This window comes from Aythya fuligula, chromosome 5 (assembly GCF_009819795.1).
Source record: "Aythya fuligula isolate bAytFul2 chromosome 5, bAytFul2.pri, whole genome shotgun sequence".
Lineage (NCBI taxonomy): Eukaryota > Metazoa > Chordata > Aves > Anseriformes > Anatidae > Aythya > Aythya fuligula.
The window spans coordinates 64,585,006-64,605,439 of NC_045563.1; the positions used below are offsets into that span (position 1 = coordinate 64,585,006).

At 39.4% G+C, this 20,434-nt stretch overlaps 1 protein-coding gene across 8 annotated transcripts in view; it reads left to right on the plus strand.

Annotated features, from left to right (window-relative positions):
- The window catches only part of TEAD1 (TEA domain transcription factor 1), a 159,352-nt gene extending 139,171 nt beyond the window's left edge, over positions 1-20,181 (plus strand). For all 8 annotated transcript variants that reach the window (XM_032189321.1, XM_032189323.1, XM_032189322.1 and 5 more), the window contains 4 exons: positions 444-617; positions 12,692-12,832; positions 14,243-14,395; positions 15,442-20,181. In XM_032189321.1, the coding sequence (XP_032045212.1) occupies positions 444-617; positions 12,692-12,832; positions 14,243-14,395; positions 15,442-15,555 (582 nt within the window). In that variant the 3' untranslated portion in view covers positions 15,556-20,181. The remainder of the gene's footprint in view (positions 1-443; positions 618-12,691; positions 12,833-14,242; positions 14,396-15,441) is intronic.
- The last annotated feature ends 253 nt before the right edge of the window (positions 20,182-20,434 follow it).

Consider the following 20,434-nt stretch of genomic DNA (forward strand, 5'->3'; position numbering starts at 1 on the left):
GTAAGGTATAGGTGCAGGATATGTGGCACTACCAGAAATCTAGGCTCAGGATACGGGAAATTAAAAGGCATGGCTTGAAGAGGCAGAAACAGGCTTCCTCTAAAGCATATCCATCTTACTACACTCTGCGAAAGGGCACTTTATCGCCTTGCTGCCGCTGGGTCTCTCATTGTAAATTACTCCCTTGAAGTTATCTATGTTCTGTGGTTTGCAGTAGAGACACAAGTTTTTTGATGTTGACCCTTGCTCACAAGGGGCTATTCCACAGTCACTACAGTTGTTCGTGGAAATCATATTGCAGAAAATCATAATCTCAGAGGTAATGTGCAAGTCATTTAATCCATCAAAGCATGCTACCTTCTGCAGGAACACACGCAGACCCGTGGCTTAATAAACCTCTGTTCTCTTTGTACAGCACTGATTTTCCTGTTTCTTTCTTGCAGTACAATAAACACCTCTTCGTACACATTGGACACGCCAACCATTCTTACAGTGATCCATTGCTTGAATCGGTGGACATTCGTCAGATTTATGACAAATTTCCTGAAAAGAAAGGCGGTCTAAAGGAATTGTTTGGGAAGGGGCCCCAAAATGCTTTCTTCCTTGTAAAATTCTGGGTGAGTAAGATGTAACATGGAGAACCTCTCTTATCAATAAGGTCTGGGTTTAGTATGTAGCACCCGTAGGGGTGCTCATGAAAATTTCTTCTGTTGTCATTTAAAAGTGCAAAGCTGTATATCCTGGTAGGTCACTGGCCCAAAGCCACTCTGGTTGGCAGCTCCACAAGACATCTGTGTTGCAGAAAACATGCAAGGGCAGATGCGTGCCTCAACTGTGCTTGACACAGCTGCTGGGCAGGAACAAACAGGTAAAGAGAGCCCTTGTTTGTAAATGGGGAGCTGCCATCTAGTGGTCCAAGACCAACCAGAGAAGCAGCGGAAGCAAGACTGCTTTTTAGTGTTTCAAATGTTGAACTCTTGCCAAATGCAAATAATACAAGTATCAGACCTGAGATCAGCCCACACTTTCACAAACAGGACCAAGTAGGAATTGAACCAAATGTGCAGTAGGATCACATGCTTGGGAGGGTTCCACGATTTTTTTTAGCAATTTTTTTTTGGTTGCTGGAGCACATCTGTTTTCCCCTTGCCTATTTGTTAGTGAGCCATGGGACTCTGCTCCAAAAGTTATTATCTATTCATATGAGTTGCAACCAGGAGCAGAAAAAAAATTGAATGGAAGGCTGAGATGTTGGACAATATGTGATGCAGTTCTGATGATTTTCATCTATACATCAGATCTCCTTTGTTGCACTTGCAAAACCACACGGTGGTGATGTTACAGGTTCATCCAAGAGGATTGTCAAATCTCCAAGCTGGACCTTATGTTTCCACTGAAACTTTTTCTACTCATGGATTTGCTAGGGACCTTTTTGTGATATACTCTTTTTCATACTGGCAGTTATCAGCTAAATATTTTAAATTTAACTTTTAAAGCCTCAGTGAGAGGGGTAATATGTAGGGACTAATTACAGAGTGGAGAGGTTGATGCTGAAACCAGAAAAGGTTGATCTGGAAGCACTGGTTATGATTAGGTTTCCTGGTGTTTATCGTTTTCAGTGAAAGTTTATCTGTGTGGTCCAACTTGTACATATCCCAGACTTCACATCTTGCCAAGTTTCTGTGGCACCAGATATGGGAACTGAGAATGAGTTTCTCTTTTCTCAAATCTGGATGCAGAAGAGATAAACCACTGAGCAGGAGCTGTGCTGGACTGTGAAAGAAATCTACTGAGAAATTCATGGGGCTTAAAATTGGGAATGGGAGCTGTAGAATGAGTGCTTGAGGGCTGGCTGAACAAAGAGACCAGAAACAGCACACAGTGGAGAACTAGAAACAAGCACAACAGAAACCAGAAGCCAAGGCAGGTGAGAATATAGGGTCAAAAAGAGGTAGGGAGTAGGAAGAGGGAGCATTTGGGATAAGAAGCCTCTGGGAGAATGTAGGACTGAAGGCACAGAGACAAGTATGCAAGAGCTGGGAATTGGACAAGCATAAGGGCACAAGAAATCTGGCTGCAGAGAAACAGAGCTTGGAGGTAAGTGTCTATAACCACATAGTACCTTTCCTTGAAATTCTTGGGCTTGAACCAAGGACCCTCACCAATACACTTTGCATAATAAGTACTTGTGAAACCCACTGGCAAAATGAACCTCACCTTGCCTGCCTGTTCTCAGCTCACAGAGAATGACAAGCTGTAGACTACATTAGATACAGAAACAGCAGAGATCTGTGTTGCATTCACTGATGTATTTTATGTTCTGCTTCTTTGCCGTGTGGAAACTGATTTTCAGCTGTGCTGAATGCCCAAAGAGATGTGTCCAAAGCCAGCAGAGAGCTTCTTTGGATCATTAATGTCTGTGATGTGCTTATGACTTTATTTAAGTACTAGCCTTCTTTACTTGATATCCTACAAGCAGTGCACCTCTTTAACCCTCTTGCCTCAGTTCCCCAGCTGTAATCTGGGGATGATGCCATCCCTTCACTTCAGGTGGTCATTGAAAAATGAAGCTCACTGACATTTCTTAAGAAAAAAGATAACGCCATGAAGAAAACCTTTATCAAATTAATAATTCTGTGTTCAGCACAGATTTTTGAGTAGTGTGCAGGAAACAGAGACTGGGCTACACTGAATGATGCAAATAAAGCGAAATAGTGCATAGTTGCTCAGTGGGCGAGTGTGCAGTTGTGTAGCTAAAGACTACATCATGATACAGTTCAGCAGTCAGGATGTGCAGACAACTTCAATCTAACATTTCCTAATCTCACCGTGCCTTCCAACTTAATGGTCTTTTAATACAATTTTGTGTTGTGTTAACTTAGAGATTAAAAAACATACAGTGCTAACATCCTTCTGACATACACATTAGAAATGTGGTAGGAATGCCTTCCTAAGCCATGGCCTTAAAATAGGCTAGTGGATTTTCTTTCTCTTTGAGCATGCACAAGCAGAGGGAGCGTGACAGAGGCAGTGTTTGGGAGCAGCAAGAGTCATGATGAATGCTTCTCTAGAAATAGACTTCACACCAGTTGCCCACACAGCTAGAAATATATATATATATATAGGAAAAATAGAAAATGGCTCTCTAATTAGTCATGAGAATTAGATCCCAAACTGTCAGCTCACTGTCCTTCTCTTAATTTCTTTCATCCCAATGGGACATTTATTCAAGAAAAAAAAAAAAAAAAAAGGACACTTGCCATTTTTCTGGGAAGCCTTGAGAAACTGTTCTAAAACAGTCTATTACCAGTGTAAAGCTGGCAAAGGTTGTTGGCAGTCTTTTTGATCCTTTTAGTAACTTCCAGTTTATTAATGAGAAAACAGGTTAAACTTACAGAGTTTGTCCTTTCTTTTAAATTCAGTATCCACTTCTGAAGCAGTATCCACTCCCTCTGTACCATACACTACCTCCTCTTACTATGAACATTCAACTTCTCCCAGGTTCTGTTCATTGCTTTACTTCTTCACAATATCCTCCCTCACCCTGTATTTAACTGTGTCTTCCTTTCCATCATGTTTATTGTCTCCTCCCTTTATTACCATTTAACCATTGGTAGTTTGCTCAGCACTGTAAGCTACTGAGTGCACCCTAGCAATCAGTGTCCAGTGACACTCCAGGTTTTGGTGGAATTTGATTGTAATGTGAGTAAAAGAGGAATAGGAATTTGTGTTGGGTAAATAAGTACAGGTGGGTGTCATGGTTCCGCTTGAGTGGGCAGCCGAGCTCCACCACAGCTGCTCTCTCACTCCCCCTCCTCAAAGAGGAATGGGGAGAAAATATGTGAAAAGGGCTCAAGGGATGAGATAAGGACAAGAAAATCACGCAATAATTATTGTAACAGGCAAAACAGACGCAGCATAAGAAGATACTAAGATTTATTGCTCATTACTAACAAGCTAGAGAAGTGAGAAACAAAGGAAAGAAACCAAAAGCACCTCCCCCCCCATCCACTCTCTTCCACCTCCTCCCCCCGAGTGGCGCAGGGGAACGGGGGACTGGGGGTTATGGTCAGTCTACAGCACTTCTTCTCTGCCGCTCCTTCTCAGTCACTCTCATCCCCTGTGCTGTGGGGTCCCACCCACGGGCTGCAGTCCTTGATGAACTGATCCGGCGTGGGCTTCCCACAGGCAGCAGCTCTTCCAGAACTGCTCCAGATATGGGTCCATACCACGGGGTCCATCCCTCAGGAGAAAACTGCTCCAACCTGGCTCCCCCACGGGCAGCAGCTCCTGCCAGGTCACCTGCTCCTGCGTGGCCTCCTCTCCACGGGCTACAGGTCCGGCCCGGAATCTGCTCCAGCAGGGGTCTTCCACAGGCGGCAGCCTCCGTCGGTGCAGGGCCACCTGCTCCACCGTGGTCTCCTCCACGGGCTGCAGCGTGGAACCCTGCTCCACCGTGGTACTCCATGGGCTGCAGGGGGACATCCTGCTTCACCATGGTCCTCACCACAGGCCGCAGGGGACTTCTGCTCCGGCGCCTGGAGCACCTCTCCCCCTCCTTCTACACTGACCTTGGTGCCGTTCCTCACTCCCTTCACTCTCCCAGCTGCTGTGTGGCACAGCGTTTTTTTCTGTCTTAAATATGCTCTCACAGAGGCGCAAAACAACATCGCTTATTGGCTCAGCTCTGGAAAACAATGGGGCCCTTCCCAAACATGGGGCAGCTTCTAGATCTTTCTCACAGAAACCACCCCTATGGCCCCCTGCTACCAAAACCTTGCCACGTAAACCCACTACAGTGGGAAAGCACTGCAAGGGGACTCAGCAAAGAAAACCAGGGACTGAGTAAAAGGAGTTGAAGGTTACAGCAGGAAGCAGTCAGATGTTGCTGCATATGGAAATGTAAAAGCAAAGGTGAGGGTTTGATGCCAGAAGGGATGGTGAGCCTGTAAACAGATTTAAAGAGAAGTTGGCATGTCCTTGGAGATGGCAAAAAGGATATTCTGTTTTGTCATGAAATCTAGTGTGCAAAAGAAGGCTGGGAAACAGAAAGACCAGAAAGGAACACTCGCACTGAGGATGACCAAGGCAGAAAGTAGTTTAGCTCTGGTAACTGGAAAGAATATTCTTCTTGCTCTTTCCCATGTAATTCTACTCAAGGCTTCTCAGCAGCACATGTGCCTTTCAGTTCTCCTTGTGATAAAGGTAAAAAGGTTCACACCTTTTACAAAGTGAAAGGTCTGAGATCTTGCAAGAAGACATTTGGCAACTGTGGAGTTGACTTTGCAAAGTATTACAGGTATTGAATACAGAGCAAAGCTCTTCAGCTTTGCAAAGGTTTAATGATTCATTCCAGTTGTATCTCCTGTGAGATACAGCCGGGTGCTGGAAGTGGGTATGCTTCATCCCACACTTGGGACCTCCTCCTACCTACCTGTGCAGAAGGTATAAAAGGAAGAGTCTTCTCTATTTACACTATCCCATAACCAACCACACAGCCCTGCTAAGCAATTTTCAGGTCCTTGTCTTGTACCTTGAGTGCAGTAAATCGTCTTCTGTTTATCCCAGGCAGTCACTAGGAACCAGTGCAGGGAAGGACGTCACCTGAGAGACGGGCTTTTACTTACCATTTTATGCACTCAGTACAATGATTAAACAAGCAACAACATAGCTACAATATGGCACAGGAAATTTATGTGACACGATGATATGAAACTGGAGATTACAGAGGTATAAAACTAAAATCAAAATAAGTGCTCTTAAATAAATGTAGAAGTTATCTCCTAGAACACTGACAAGGAATTCAGACAAGGTTTCAGAGTATCTGGAGATGAAACCTTTGTCTGGGTGCAGGTTGAATGCACAATCCTGCTTCATTAACATTGTCACTAACAAAATAATCCCAATCTATGTAAAACAAATAGGTGTGATTTGTGCCATCTGATCTTAATCTGAATGAGGTCAACGTACCTGTTGGTTAGTTTGTGCCTGAACTGTTTTGTGTGGCTTGTGAAAAGCCCTCAAAGTTTTCTGGTCTTTGACTTTCTCATCAGCCTATCTAAAAGCTAAATCAACACATTGCCTCTGTTGGTTTCTTTCAATGGTTAACCTTCCACTCATACCACTTTCTAGTGCTGTTTCTAATGCTTATTCTGTTTCTAATGCTTATCTGCTACTATCCATAAATTATCTAGCACTATTATACTTACACTCTTGAAAGAGTAAAAAAGTCAATGCTGGATCACACCTCCAGCCTTATCCCAAAATAAAACATTATTGCTGGCCTTGCCTTCTTGGCCCCAGATGCCAACTGCCCAGCTCTCTACCCCCCAGCTCTCTGTTTTCTCTTGCATGAAAGTTGTGGTACACATCTCCAATAAAGACATTTGACTCAGCTGTTATTAGGGCACACATCTCCGTCAACTCCAGCAAGGGAATTGCTCTAGGACTTCTAGGACTCCTCGTAACTTACCCCTGTCTATCGTAGCTTGGCAACTACTTTTTGCTACTAAGAGCACTTTTAACATTAATTCAGCAATGAGTAGCTGTCTGATACAGCCTAGACTAAATTCATCTTCTGTTTTAGCTAATTATTTTTCTCTCATGTTTTGCTTTGTGCTCTGATTGCAAGTGCTGAGGCAAGATTCTGTTTCTGCTTGACTTCTCTGTCAGCTTCAGTACCCACACAGCAGGCTCCATGCCTCTGTTGGCATCCTTAGTGCTGGTGTGGACACACCTTTCCATAGTGTGGCTGTGGATTTTGTGTATCTTGACACTGACACATGCTCTGTGCCACACCTGAACTCTGACTTCTGTAGCTACAGAAAGAGACATGGGCAGCAAATACATCTAAAAGGAGGAAGGATGTTTTCTAACTAGTGAAATGGTAGGGAAAAAAAAAAAAAAGGCAGTTGATACAAATTAATATTGGGCTTTCAGGCTTTCCACTGATCTGAGCTGCTGGCTTTTTTTTTTGTGTGTGTGTTTGCAGGAGCTTGAACTAGTCTCCAAACTGAGGAATGCTTAGTGCAACCCAGTGCAACTCTAAAATAAAGGCCAAAACTCATCTGAGAAGATGCATGGATGATATTAATTGATGTTTAAAATGAATGCCTCTATTTGCAGGAATCAGCAATGCAAACTAGGAGTTTTAGAAAGTAATGCATATTATAATTAGGGAAAGCTTTTAAAGATGCTTTGAAGTCCTAAACATTTTTGAATTTCAAATGTGGGTTGGAAATAAAGGAATCTACACAATAAAGGGGCATTAAATTATGTCCCCCAAAATTTCACTGTTTTATAGATGTAAATATATGCCATAATTAGTGGTAAGTAACATGAGGAGGATGGTTAAGTTTATTCCTATTCTTATTCAAAACAGCTGTAGCATGAAAAATAATGCTCCTTCTCTTTGTGATACACTAGAACAAACAATTTACCCATGTAATCAGTGTTCAGAAATGGCTTGCGCCTGTGGTCTCCTCCTCCCCACCCCGAATTTATCTCCATGTGCCTCCAGCAGTCTTAAAAGGTGCAGAGATTCTTTGTGCCCTTCATTTACACACACACAATTGTGGCTACTGCCTTTTTGTTTTCTTTCTGTTCTTACATGCAAGTTCTATTGCACAATCCCGACTCTTGGATTCCCTCCACACACACACGACACACACATGCACACTCGCCAGCTTTGACTGGCAAACGATCTGCAGCTCGCAAATGGGAGCTGTAATGTGAATGGGGCTATGGCCAACATGCAAATGTATGCAAAACAAATTAGATGTGGAAGAAAGCAGCCATCCATTTTCTTTCCTGCATCACAACCCTCTCAGCACAGGGCGTTCATGTGATGCTCGTGGAGGACCCCTTTACCAATTGATGCGAGGGCATTAGTGCTTCAGCCTGGATAATGAGTGGAAGGTACTGAGCAGCTGGGAAGCCAGAGCAGCTTGGCCTGTCCATCACAAGCCCAACCATGTGGCAGACCTGGACACAATTCCTGAGCTGCAGTGTAACGTGCCAGCAACCCAGATGCTCCTGTTGGAAAAAATTGCTTCACAATTTGGAATCTCTGCTCTTTGATCACTCTTTGGAGAGGAGGAGGGGAGGCATGATGCAGTCATGAGTAACACACCTCCTTGCAGTCAGCAGTTGTTAAAACCTGTATGCCATTGGCCTTATGTGCTTAATGTTAACTACTGAATGCCAACATAAATTGTTTTGGCCCTCCCCAGATCCCACGGTTTCAAATAGGTGCTGTTTTCCTTCTACTCAGCAGAAAGAATTCAGATTCTTCTCAGTAGTTTTTGCTAGAGTTGCTTGTTTGTTAGCCAAAGCTGTTATTATTACACAAACGCTCTACCCTATGCCCCCTGCCTTTAACACAGAGCCTGAGCGTGCTTGGGAAGTGAATATGGAAGGTTTTGTTGTTTGTTTGTTTTTAAATATTTTTCCTCTTTATTTTGGTTGCAGACAGCTCTGTTTTAGTCCTTGCTCTGGCACACTGGCAGGGGCTTTGCCATGCAGCATGTGAAACACTTGGTACTCTTAATATGTAATATTTTCAGTGCTACCCTTTGACAAGCTATGTTGTAGTCATGAATTAATCATGTTCTTATACAATCATGTAGAAAGGGTGCGAGAAAGCTGAGGGTCTTTCTCTCCCCTCCAAATGCATTCAGCTAATGCATAGTTCAGCTTTTCAAAGTGAATCAAGATTAGTTTTATGTTTGAAAATGAACCCCCCAACAAAACCCCACAAAATTTGTTAAGTTGTTGGGTTTTCCTTTTGTGCTAAATTACATTGATCTTCAAATGCGAATCTTTTAATGAGTATTGAAAATGACTCTTTGAAAAATGATTCAAAATGACTCTTGTTCACTATATGTAATCATGTTTCCATTCTAAAGGGTATTCATTTAGCTACGGTAGTGTTCACCAAACCTAATTCCTGGAATCACGGATCAACAGCATAGCTGCGGCAGAAGCTGTACAGAAGGGAAAGATGGTTTACAGTCCAGGAAGTCTTGCAGTCGAAGTCTAAAATCCAGGTGAACAGCTAGATAGAGACAGACTGAGCACACCAAGGAAACAGAGACAAAGCTGAGTCTCGCTAGAGGCTGCTTGCACAGTGCTCCAGAAGCTTTACTTGTCAAATTTTTCACTGGTATCATTATGAAGGTTAACTGAGGTTAATAAAATGAAGTCTTAGATGTCGATTTTGGAATTATTATATTTATTTAGTCTTACCTCTCCTGTAATATAGGTAGTGAGCCTCGCTAAGTAATTTTTGCATCCAGGCAATAAGCCTACGTGAGCATCCCTGTTACTTACAACCTAAATAGGTTGGTTACAAAAGACCCTAAGTAATGGTGACTTCACCATATTCAGAATTATTCCAGCATTTCATTGCCATCAGGGATATCAACGTCTGCTTTGTTTCTCATTTATCTTTTGTGTAGCGTTAGCTTTTTGTCTTTTAATGTCCTTTCCTTCAAGATTTAATCTATCAAAAGACTCTTTCCCATGTAGCAACTTGTAGACTATGACAAAGTCGTGGAAAAACTTCCCTTGGAAAAACTAAGTATATGGAGTTTCATTAGTCATTCACTACAAAGGATGTTTTCCAGACCTGAAATCATTCTTGTAACTCTTTTCTGAACCATTTCCAATTTTCCAACATCTTTTCTAAAATATGGACTACAAAAACTGGAGTCAATACTGTAGTAAGGATCCTGCTTAAACTGAATTCAGAGGTAACAACACATCACTGTTCTTCTGCTCAAAATTTCATCTGCAACCCTCATAGCCACATCAGATTACAATTTTTCCAATAACTTATTTTTTTGGTATCATCATTACCTTTTGGGAAAAAAAAAAAATCCCCCAAATTTAAAATGTGACTTGCTTTATTCAGTTTGAGAGAGATCTTTTTGCATATTGTGTGCATTTAAATGAACTCCTTGCTATGTAAGCCATACCAATATACTTGACAACTCCTTCACCATCATTTCTTATCATTTAACCAAAGCTTTGTATTTTACCAAAGTGATCATCTTTCCTTCTTTTATAAATGTAGTCAGCATGAAAAAAAAAATAAAAATCAAATTCTAGATCAAGACTACTTCCTTGCGGTGACATTCCTCTCTTCACAATGATGTGTGGTCCTTCCTTAGTGTTCATGTACTCATCTTCTAGTGAAAAGATTTTAACCCAGGTTAAGGGACAAGATCCTTTAGTATGTGAGACTGGAGAAAATTCTTCCATTATTAAAAGAAGCTTTGCTGTAGCCTTCATTCAAAAGTGTTACTGTTGCAAATTCTTAGGATTTTCATATTTCATATTTTCATACTTTCTGGAGGAGTCTTAGAGGTTCAGCACTCAGCATGTTGTAGTTAGTTGAACATTAAAACTCTTGTTTAAAAGGAGAACTCTTCCTTTCCTTGAAACACCTCTATTGCATGCTACTCAATAATAATAATAATAATAATAATAATAATAATAATAATAATAATAATAATAATAATAAAATCAAAGAGCAAATACAGGTAATTCATTTCTATTTTGCAATCATGGGTACTTTATAGCAACAGCATTGTGACTGCATAAGAGTAAATCATAACAGTTGAATGATAATTTCAAGTGTTCCTCATTCAAACATCAGGGCCCCAGCCTGTATTTTTTGTGTACACAGGATTCCTGGTGATTTCAGCAAGAGTTGAAAGCACTGTGGGAGTGAGCAACAGGGTGCCAGATGGCCACATGTGATACTTTTCCAGGTTAAATGTCAAGTATATATTTTCAGTGGGCTTCAAAACGAGAAAAAAAAAGTTATTTTTTAATATCTATAAGCAGTTGTTATTGCAGCTTGAGATACAAGGTCTATGCAGTTGACCCCTTTCAACAACATGAAATCACAAGGAGCATTTTACTTACAATTTATTAAATATCTTCTCTGTATCTGAAAGGAAAAAAAAAGTTATCATTCAAAACGGTATAATTGTTTTATCAGAAATAACTATTTTTTAGAAATTCCAGTGGAGCAGCTGAGACATGGCTGATGGCTGCTACAGTTTTTCATATTTAGATGTAATTGAAAACCAGCTGTGATGGCAAATTACTTATTTAATATTAGCTCAGAACAATTTCTTACAAATCACTGTGAACACACTGCTTTAGCTGTATGTTAAACATTAACTGCTGACATCATGCAAAACGTGCAAGAAGCAAGGTGTAATAGCAATAGGATTTCTTTCTGTTATGCAAAATACGTGACTATAAGACTTTTTGTGTTACTGTGTGTAAACCTCTTGAGATTTTTCCACTGATTAATTTACCAAAGCCAGCCTGAAGTAGTATTAGACCTATGTCTTCTCCATACCACAAACTAGCTCAGTATTGCTATTATCAGCATATTGCCTCAGAAAGTTGTACCACAAATATGGATTGTAGACACTAAGTAGAATTAATGACTTATTGCCCAGTTAAACATTAAATAGCAGTTACAAATGACCTAAACTATAGTGAAGGCAGGATTACAATTGTTCCACAATAACTAGCAAATAAACATATCTGTAAACTGCATTTTTATAAAGTCTCCATGTAGACAAGAAGGCATTTGTCAACACTTCTGTGTTACACTTCTATGTTAGCAATAAAAACAAGTTAAGCTAGAACTGCAAGTGAAACAGCTGTGAAAGTGTATTTCCCTGTTAAAATGCTCATCTCAGAGTAGGTTAAAAACTCAGATGATTCCTAGATGTTACACTGCAGTAGCTGATTGGCTATTTCCACATAAAAAGAAATCCCTGCCCACTCTCTCCTTGGGCACCAAAGATGTCAGCAGAGCTAATGCCTGAATCAACAAATCCAGCTGCAGATATCTCTAGCCTCTGCCTACATCCATATTAGTGTTCTTTTAAGTTGAGGGCTTGTGAAAATGGTTTCATGATGACAAAGAGCACAGTGGCAGAAAGACTTTAGTGCTACTGGAGGCCTGGGGAGGCAGGATTCAGCATGTGACCTGTGCTGTTCTTTGTAACCAAATTAATCATGCTGCGCACAAGACTTGGATTTTGGATATAAATAATTAAAGGTAGTGCTGTTTCTCACTTGATCCTACAACTCTCAGTCTCTGGTGCTAGATATCAAAGGCAGCTGGGTCATTATTCAGACTGTGGAGAAATACTGAAAGAAATCATATACTTCAGTAATATTTTATTGGTCCAGTAGACACGGCTCAGTAAGCCTGATAACGTGAAGCCTGTGAACTGCGTCATACAGCTCAGTGAAGTTAAATGGTTTGCTGAATCAGGGCCATATGGCCTGACAGAGTTTGTTAGAGCTCAATTCCTGTGTTGCACAGCCATCTTCCTTTGTAGCGATGATTTCATTGTTTTAAAAAAGGAAAAAGGACTTCATCTTTCTGCCAGACAACAAGGCCACCTGTAGCTGAGAGAAATACTGGGTTCTCTTTTGTGTTTAAAGTTTGAAGAAACTGTAGCCTTCCTAAGGTTTTTACATCACCAATTATGCAAGTACTTTCTTTGAGGTTTTCCGCTTCTACTGTTGTCACTATCAAATCCTTCTCACTCCCTGATTTCTGAAATCAAAAATGGTGAGGTAATTGCAGGTTATACTATGATATTGTCAAATGAAAAATAAAATATTCAACATCTGTTGCTTTTCCCAACAGGCTGACTTAAACTGCAACATTCAAGATGATACAGGAGCATTTTATGGAGTCACCAGTCAGTATGAGAGCTCAGAAAACATGACAATCACGTGTTCCACCAAAGTCTGCTCTTTCGGAAAGCAAGTAGTAGAAAAAGTAGAGGTGGGTGTTGGGCTGGGCTGGGCTGATTCTTCTGTTCCTTCTGATTTCACTTAAGCTTTCCTCTCTCCTGTCTTTACTTTACCCTTACCTGTCTTTTCCTTCCCTCCTCTAATCCTTCCTGAAAGAGTATTTTCCTTCCCAGCAGTGTTTGAGGTTTTTATTTTATATCATTGTGTGGCCGATGATGCTACAGTAAATAAAATCCTAGGTTAACCACTGCTTCAGAGCCCCTCCTCCATCCTGCCTGTGGCAACTTTCAGTGGGGAACCTGCAGCTGACATCAGTGCAGCCTCCTCCATCCCAGCAGAAAAGTGCTAAAGCAAAACTGCTTTTGCTCCCATTACCAAATGCTTGGCCAGCCATGTAGCCTTGGAACCATGCTACAGTGACAAGCTACCTTTTGTCATCTTTTTTTTTTTTTAAACATTTAATGTTAAACAATTTCATGTTAAGACATGGATGGTATGCTATGTTTTTTAACATGCAAGGGCCTTTATTGTTTACCTTTTATTTTCTAAGCAGAAAAAACATATGGACTGGCCAGGTAGGTATTTGGTTTACTATACAACAATACTGTAGCTTTTTAACTTGTCTTCTGCGTTCTAAGCCCCACACTCACATCTGTTACATGTAAAATAGTTTTTATATGCACAGTTTAGCCTACAGCTGCAGGTTGAGCATTTAGTAGATATCTTGGTCACTGTTCATGTCCTCCTTATACTAAATATGGTTCCAGTGCAGAGTGACCATAAAAGGTTTTCCATCATTCCTATTACACCAAGCTTAGGAAAAGCTAAGAAATCCCCAAAGCCACTGAGGAGATCATCTGAGCAGCTGGTATCTAGACAACTGGAGTCCAAGTATCACAGGCACCTTCCTGCAACCCCTTGTGAACCCCTGCAATATAAATCAGTCTGTTTTCTTCTGCCTGTATTCTTGTATTAATAAATTACATATTAAATCATGCAATAATATTTAGCTATGTTCATATATATATTTATACACAAATATATAAATTTATTTCTGTTCTTCCCTTTGCAGCTGATTGTCCCAAAAGTACTGTCAAATCTTATCAAGCTTATCGCAAGTTTTCTGCTTAATCCATTTTTAATGGATTTGGACTTTACTTTGTGTAAAGATTACTTTGTGTAATCTTTATCTTTTCAGTTTTTAATTCACAGGTTAGAGAATAAGTTGTGGTAAAACTTTTAATAGTGAATGGCCTTTGAATTTTTAGCAAGGCACGGTATAGCTCAGGCAGGGAGTTAGCAGGTAGGAGGAATATGGGTGTTTGTGTGGCTGAGACCCACTTTCTCTTTCTTCTGTCTACACAAAGAAAAAAATAGATACAGCATTAATGCTTTTAGTCTTTTTAAAGTATCTTGTTCTAAATATTTATTTTTTTTTAAGACTGAATATGCAAGGTTTGAGAATGGCCGATTTGTGTACAGAATAAATCGCTCTCCAATGTGTGAATATATGATCAACTTCATACACAAGCTGAAGCATTTACCAGAGAAATACATGATGAACAGCGTGTTGGAAAATTTTACAATTTTATTGGTATGGACTCACTCTTTTTCATGTCTAAAATACTCTCAGCTTTATATGGCTTGCTTAGCGTGCAATATTTAGAACCAGTTTCCAAATCCCTTAGTCATTGTGCTTACTAAACAAATCATCCCATTGACTTCAGACTAATAGTCTTGGAATCATGCACTATGGAAGCCAAGGATGAGAAGAAAAAGCTGACTGAGAACATGAACAAACGTCTATGTTACTTCGCAGATATTCAGCTTACTTCTCTTATTTTTAATGCAAGTCTATTTGGTGTTTGTAAAGAGCCTGAGGCAGTAACTTTGAACCATCCCATTCATCTAATGTGTTCTTACTGACGTGCCAGTTACAATACTGCAAATGTCAGTGTGTTAATTAATTAGTTCTTGGACCAGGAAAGCATTAAGTAATGGTGAGGATGCACCCAACAGGTGACCTAAAGCATGAGGAATGGTCTGCGTAGTAGCGTCGAAGCCACTGTCATCCAGCTACCTTCTTATTGCACTGTGGCATTGCAGTGTCACCTGGCCAAGCACTTAGAGCCATGTGATGCTGCTGCCACCGTAGGAATTGGGCAGGACTGAAGGTTGATGGCATGACAAGCAGTCAAGAGGTAGGGCAGTGAGCTCAGAGTCATGCAGTGTGGAGGAGATGAGTGAGGGGTGCACTCAGCTCAGCTGCCTTTTGGCAGACAAACACAGGGGGACAAAGATGCACTGATTTCCCTTTACTGAAGTTAGTGTAGGTTGAGGAATGCTGAGCTGATGGCTCATGGGTGGCACCCTGGGTGGGATGAATCTCAGTGCCCCTGTTTTAGGAGCAACTGCCCCACAGCTCTGCCCCAGAGCACACTGTGTGAGCTTAGTCATGGAGGTCAATTTAAATTGCCAGAGAAATAGAGAGAGGGAGGGAGGGAGAGAGAGAAAGAGAGAGAGAGGACATTTCAAACAGCAACATCTAAACATTGCCTAAATTAAACCAGTCATTCCTTTGTTTGGCTCTGATGTTTTCAAGTTTTTAATATATTGTCTACCTTTTCCTTCCCCTCATAGGTCGTAACAAACAGGGATACACAAGAAACCCTACTCTGCATGGCTTGTGTATTTGAAGTGTCAAACAGTGAACATGGAGCACAGCATCATATCTACAGGCTTGTAAAGGACTGAGCAGTTATTTATATATACACTTCATTTCACTTCTTTATCAAAACACAGACTGTAAACCTCAACACTAAGTGGCAGTGCCTCTGGCCCAACTTTCACCCACATTTTTCTAAATCCTGTTTTAGTGAAGTCATTTTTAATGTGTTCATATATAATTGTAGCTGTGAAATTCTGGTACAGTTGTAAAAAATTATTTCTAAAACTTAAGTGTTCTTCAAATTTCTAAACCACAGTTCTTTGGGAAGACTGTATTTAAGAACCTAATGCCTCTGTCTGTGGAGGCCTATTTTTAATTCTGATAGAAAAATGTATGACAGAGCATTTGCCATGGGGAAAAAAATGACAGCATTTGTAAGATTCTTTTTTCCAACACAAAATACTTGTTTTACAATTCAAGTGAAATTGAAATGAATCTTTAGCTATAACTGTAAATGAGTACACAAAGTTAATAATCTTTATAGAATTATCTTTGTAACTAATTAGGGTGGAAGATATGGACAAATGTAATTCACTAAATTATTTTTTAAAATGAAACATTTTTCTGTTTGAAACCAAATGAAAAAACATAGCCTTAAGAAATGCCTGATAATAAACAGACAGGTCCTAAAATTAGGCAAATTTTGTATTTTTTTCTCAATACTAAAACTAATCTTCTAATCCATTAAACTTTCAAACAGGTATCACAGAGAAAGAAAACATCATCCCTTATCCCTAACATATCTAGTGTATTTTAAGAGTATAAAGTTGTATTGTACTAATAAGAAAATTTGATTATTTAATGAAAAAGATGGCTCATTTTGCAATAAGTAGGTAAATACTGAAGATTTAGACTTGCATTATATGTAGTCTTGTGTGTGCAGTTATATTTTATATGGACAGGTATGTTTTCTAATAAGTTGATTGGAAATCTTGCAATTCTGAAAAAACAGATGAATGGAAACAACGGACATTGCAACAGCATTGAGTAATTCATAACCTGAAAGCAAAACACTAAAGTAAGAGAAGAATGCATACACATCAGAAAGGATCAACAGCTTTAATATCTATGAGATGCTAGAAAGTCACAACCAACATCAGGCAAAGAAGATTGGAAAGTGGAGATTTTTTTTCTCCTTTTCCTCTTTATCATGATGCTCATACACCTCTCCCCAGTTCTCTCTCCAGTTCCTACTGGCAAAGACCTTATATGAAGCAAACATGTACATACCACATGGGGTTTGATGTCCTTTTGCATCTGGATGTGGTAGTGTTCATCCTTCTGATATATCAGGGAAGACTCCAGGAAGTGAAGTGCAGCTGGAGATATTTTAATACTGTAAAGATTCAAAACATAGATGTGGATGTGAGTGATTATCCAAGGTACGCACATGTGAGATAAGTATTCTCATTCTTTCTGGCTAAGCCAGAGTGTTGTTCAATTTCTTTTCTTCTGCTGCACACCCAGCACTGCCCTTCAGTTGCCCAGGCAGCAGTTGTTTCAGCAGGTGCTGGTTCAACAGTGGCTTCTCATGAAAAACATTTGTCAGAAAGGCTCAGGACCGCCTGGCCAACCTTAAAGATCAGTCATGAAGTATCAGCAAAGGGTGTTCTTGGGAAGGTACTTTGCAGCTCTGAATCAAAGAAGTTAACATTTAACAGCTTCCTCCTCACTGCCATTTACTGATATGTGCCCATGCACAATTTAACTCTAGAATTTATTCCCAGGCAACAGTGCTCTAGTCTTCAAAAAAACACTTAATTTTGGGTTATTTTACATTTGTTTAGTGCCCTCTGTTAGAATTGCCCATGATTGAATTGTCTAGACTAGAATATAGCCTAGACATGGTAGCAGGTTGCCGTACACCTGCGGCAGACCATATTCACATTTAACACTGCTGAGGACTCACATTAGAGGAAGACAAACATCTATGAGGGGAAGAGAGACTGATTAAAGTCCTTATCTGGCTGCTGATCTAACGCTAGTAGGTGGATGATTGTTGTGATGTCTAGTTGTTATCTGCTTGTGGGTATTAGGGCTGATGATCTTTCAGTTTATAGTCTGTGAACTGAACAGAGAAATATGTCCATGGTAAGGTCTCTTTTAACACTCATTTTTACACTAACAATCACATCAGGAAAAGCACTGCATTGTAACAGCCTAACGGTAGCCCTTTATTCTAAGCACTTGGTGTTACAAGTCAAAAACTACTTTTTTGTTTTATTTTGTTCTGAAGTTTGTCTTTTGTTTAGGGTTTGAATTGTGGTTTTGGTGATTTTTTTTTAATAACAAGCAAACTCTTTGAGGCGTATAAAGTGTGTAAGTCAATTTGCAAAACCAGGTACAGTTTTTTTTAACAGAATCTGGCACACTACATATGTCATAACTATAGGGTATAAAAATCACAATGTTTATTGGTGTTCACTTATGTAATATTAGGGAAACTATTTCCATTGTCTTTTCTTTACACTTCTGTAAATGATCCATACCCTGTATATGTTAATTCTTAAAAGCCTTAATCCTTCAACTGTTCAGTGTGGGGTGTGTAGTCCAACAGGCTGCCTGTAAACTGTGAGCTCTTTTGTAAGCTGGAAGTACTTATCTTGTTACTGTTATTTTTTGTAGGAACCTTTTAATTGAGAGCTGCCAAAGCATTACAATATGCAGTGCCTTAGCATTATAGTAGAAGTACCTTTAGCCTCTTAACACAAATTTCATATATTGTTTTATCAATTGGTTCCATTTTTTTAAATATCTATATTTTTTCCCACAGAAAAGCTCTTTGACTGCTTGGTCTAAATGAACCTTCAATACAAGTCAATCCCATTGCTACGCAGTTAAGTGTCTATACCAAAAGGAAAGGTTACAGATTCATAGTTCTCCATGAAAAGTGAATTGTACTAATAATGCTGCCTTTCTAAATTTCATGACCAAATAATTAATTGTGACTCTTCTGCACTCTAGCATGAAAGTGCCTTTGGTTTGAAATTCCAGCTTAGAAAAGTGCTGCCATAATAATGACAATTTGTAGAAAGACCAAAAATATTTAGTTATCACCGTAATGCCTTTGGTTTATTGGAATAAGTTGAAACTACAGGCCTCCATTCACAAAAGAGCACCATTTATAGCAATGTAATTTTGCTAATGATCAACCTGCTGGAGAATAACGTACTGTTTACCATTTCTGACAGCATAGCAAACCAGCAACTGATTTGCCTATGATATAAAAATGATTCACATTTATATTCTCTTCATCCAGTCATGTATCTATCTGCATAATGAGATCCATACACTGCAGAATTTCAGACAGTGGACAAATAAGACTATTGTTCTCCTCTAATAATACTTCATTATCTGTGAAGATTTTTTAAGACAGAAGATTTTGTTTACAAAATTGTGCATACTGAAGGTCAGATGCATAAAATGAGATGAAAATGGAAAACAGACAATAGCTAGGGTAAATGCAATTGTGTGTTTTTAAACACTGAATTAAGTGTGGGCATTGTGGATGAAGGTGCTGTTAGAGAAACTCTGGCCAGCACTGTTCAAAACACAAGGTTGTTTTGTTTCGTTTTTGTCCCACATGATGTCATGCTAGGAAAAATGTAGCTCCTCCTAAAAATATATGTTTGTATTTGTTACCTTCTGTGAACGGGGGCCATACTGTATACACTACAACTAAAATCAATGGGAAGAGGAGCAAGATTTTAAGAAAAAAAAACATGTTAGAACAAATATCAGCAAAACCAAAAGCTGTCAGAGGGATTATATAGTTGTGAATACAATTTTAACTTGATTTTTAAAGTATTTGATGAAAACTAAGATTAACTTTTTATATATAGAAATATTGTGACACTGTGTGGTAAATATTGTGATAATTCAATTTCCCTGTCTCTAAAATATTATTTTTCGTATTCCTTCAAGGTCTAAATCTCACTTACCTCTGTAAGACAAGTAATCCTGTTGAATTCACTGAGACTGAGATAGGGCAAAGTCAATTTCGCCCCACAAGTAAAGCATATATTTTCAGTTTTTACCAAACATTTCATCTGTACTAGTGCATATTTGTGGTAAAGTACACCCCTGTCTCATTAAAACAAGCATAATGGTACCATTTGGGGCTGTTGAAAATTGCTACAAACAAATGTAGTTGTACTTACTTGAATTCCAAAATTATTTTATGTAGGTACTGCACCACTATTTTGAAGGAATTGCAGATATAATGCCTGTTTCTCGCTTTCTCTTTCTACTGCAGCTACAGCTCACTAAGTTTGGCAGTAGCTTCTTCTGTTAAAACCTCCACAACATAGGCTATTTTAAATAATGAAGGGTGTACATTACTGTTGAATGTAAGTAACTGGCCAGTTCAAGGCAGATACAACATTTGACATACTCATCCATACCTATTTATTTTTCCACTGCAACTCCTAGGGCATACTAGCTTCTGAAGTAGTTCCTCTTACAGTTTTCCTGGATATACTGATACTGATAAATGTTTTGTCTACTCTTTACTTGACCCATACTGATTCAGATACCCAGTTAAACAGCAGATGTGACAATAGAGTCCAGTTTTGTACTTTCTCAGGATGATCTCATTTCCCTATCTTATAACAAGATGCTTAGCCCCTTTAAAAAAAAAAAAAAAAAAAAAAGGCTGGATAATGTAAAGTACAAGAAACATGTTGGAGATCTTCATCTTTAACTTTTTGGGTCATTCTTGCTGAGATCATGTAATTAGTTTTAGTGTGTAAATTAAATCTTAAATGCACTCAGTTGACAAAAAGGAGACAGATCCCTGTTACCTCCTTACAGAATATATGTTTTTGTTTTGTTTTATGGGCCTCTTTGGTTCAGGCTCATGACTGCAGACAAAAAAATACAATATGTGCCTGAAAAAGAAAGACA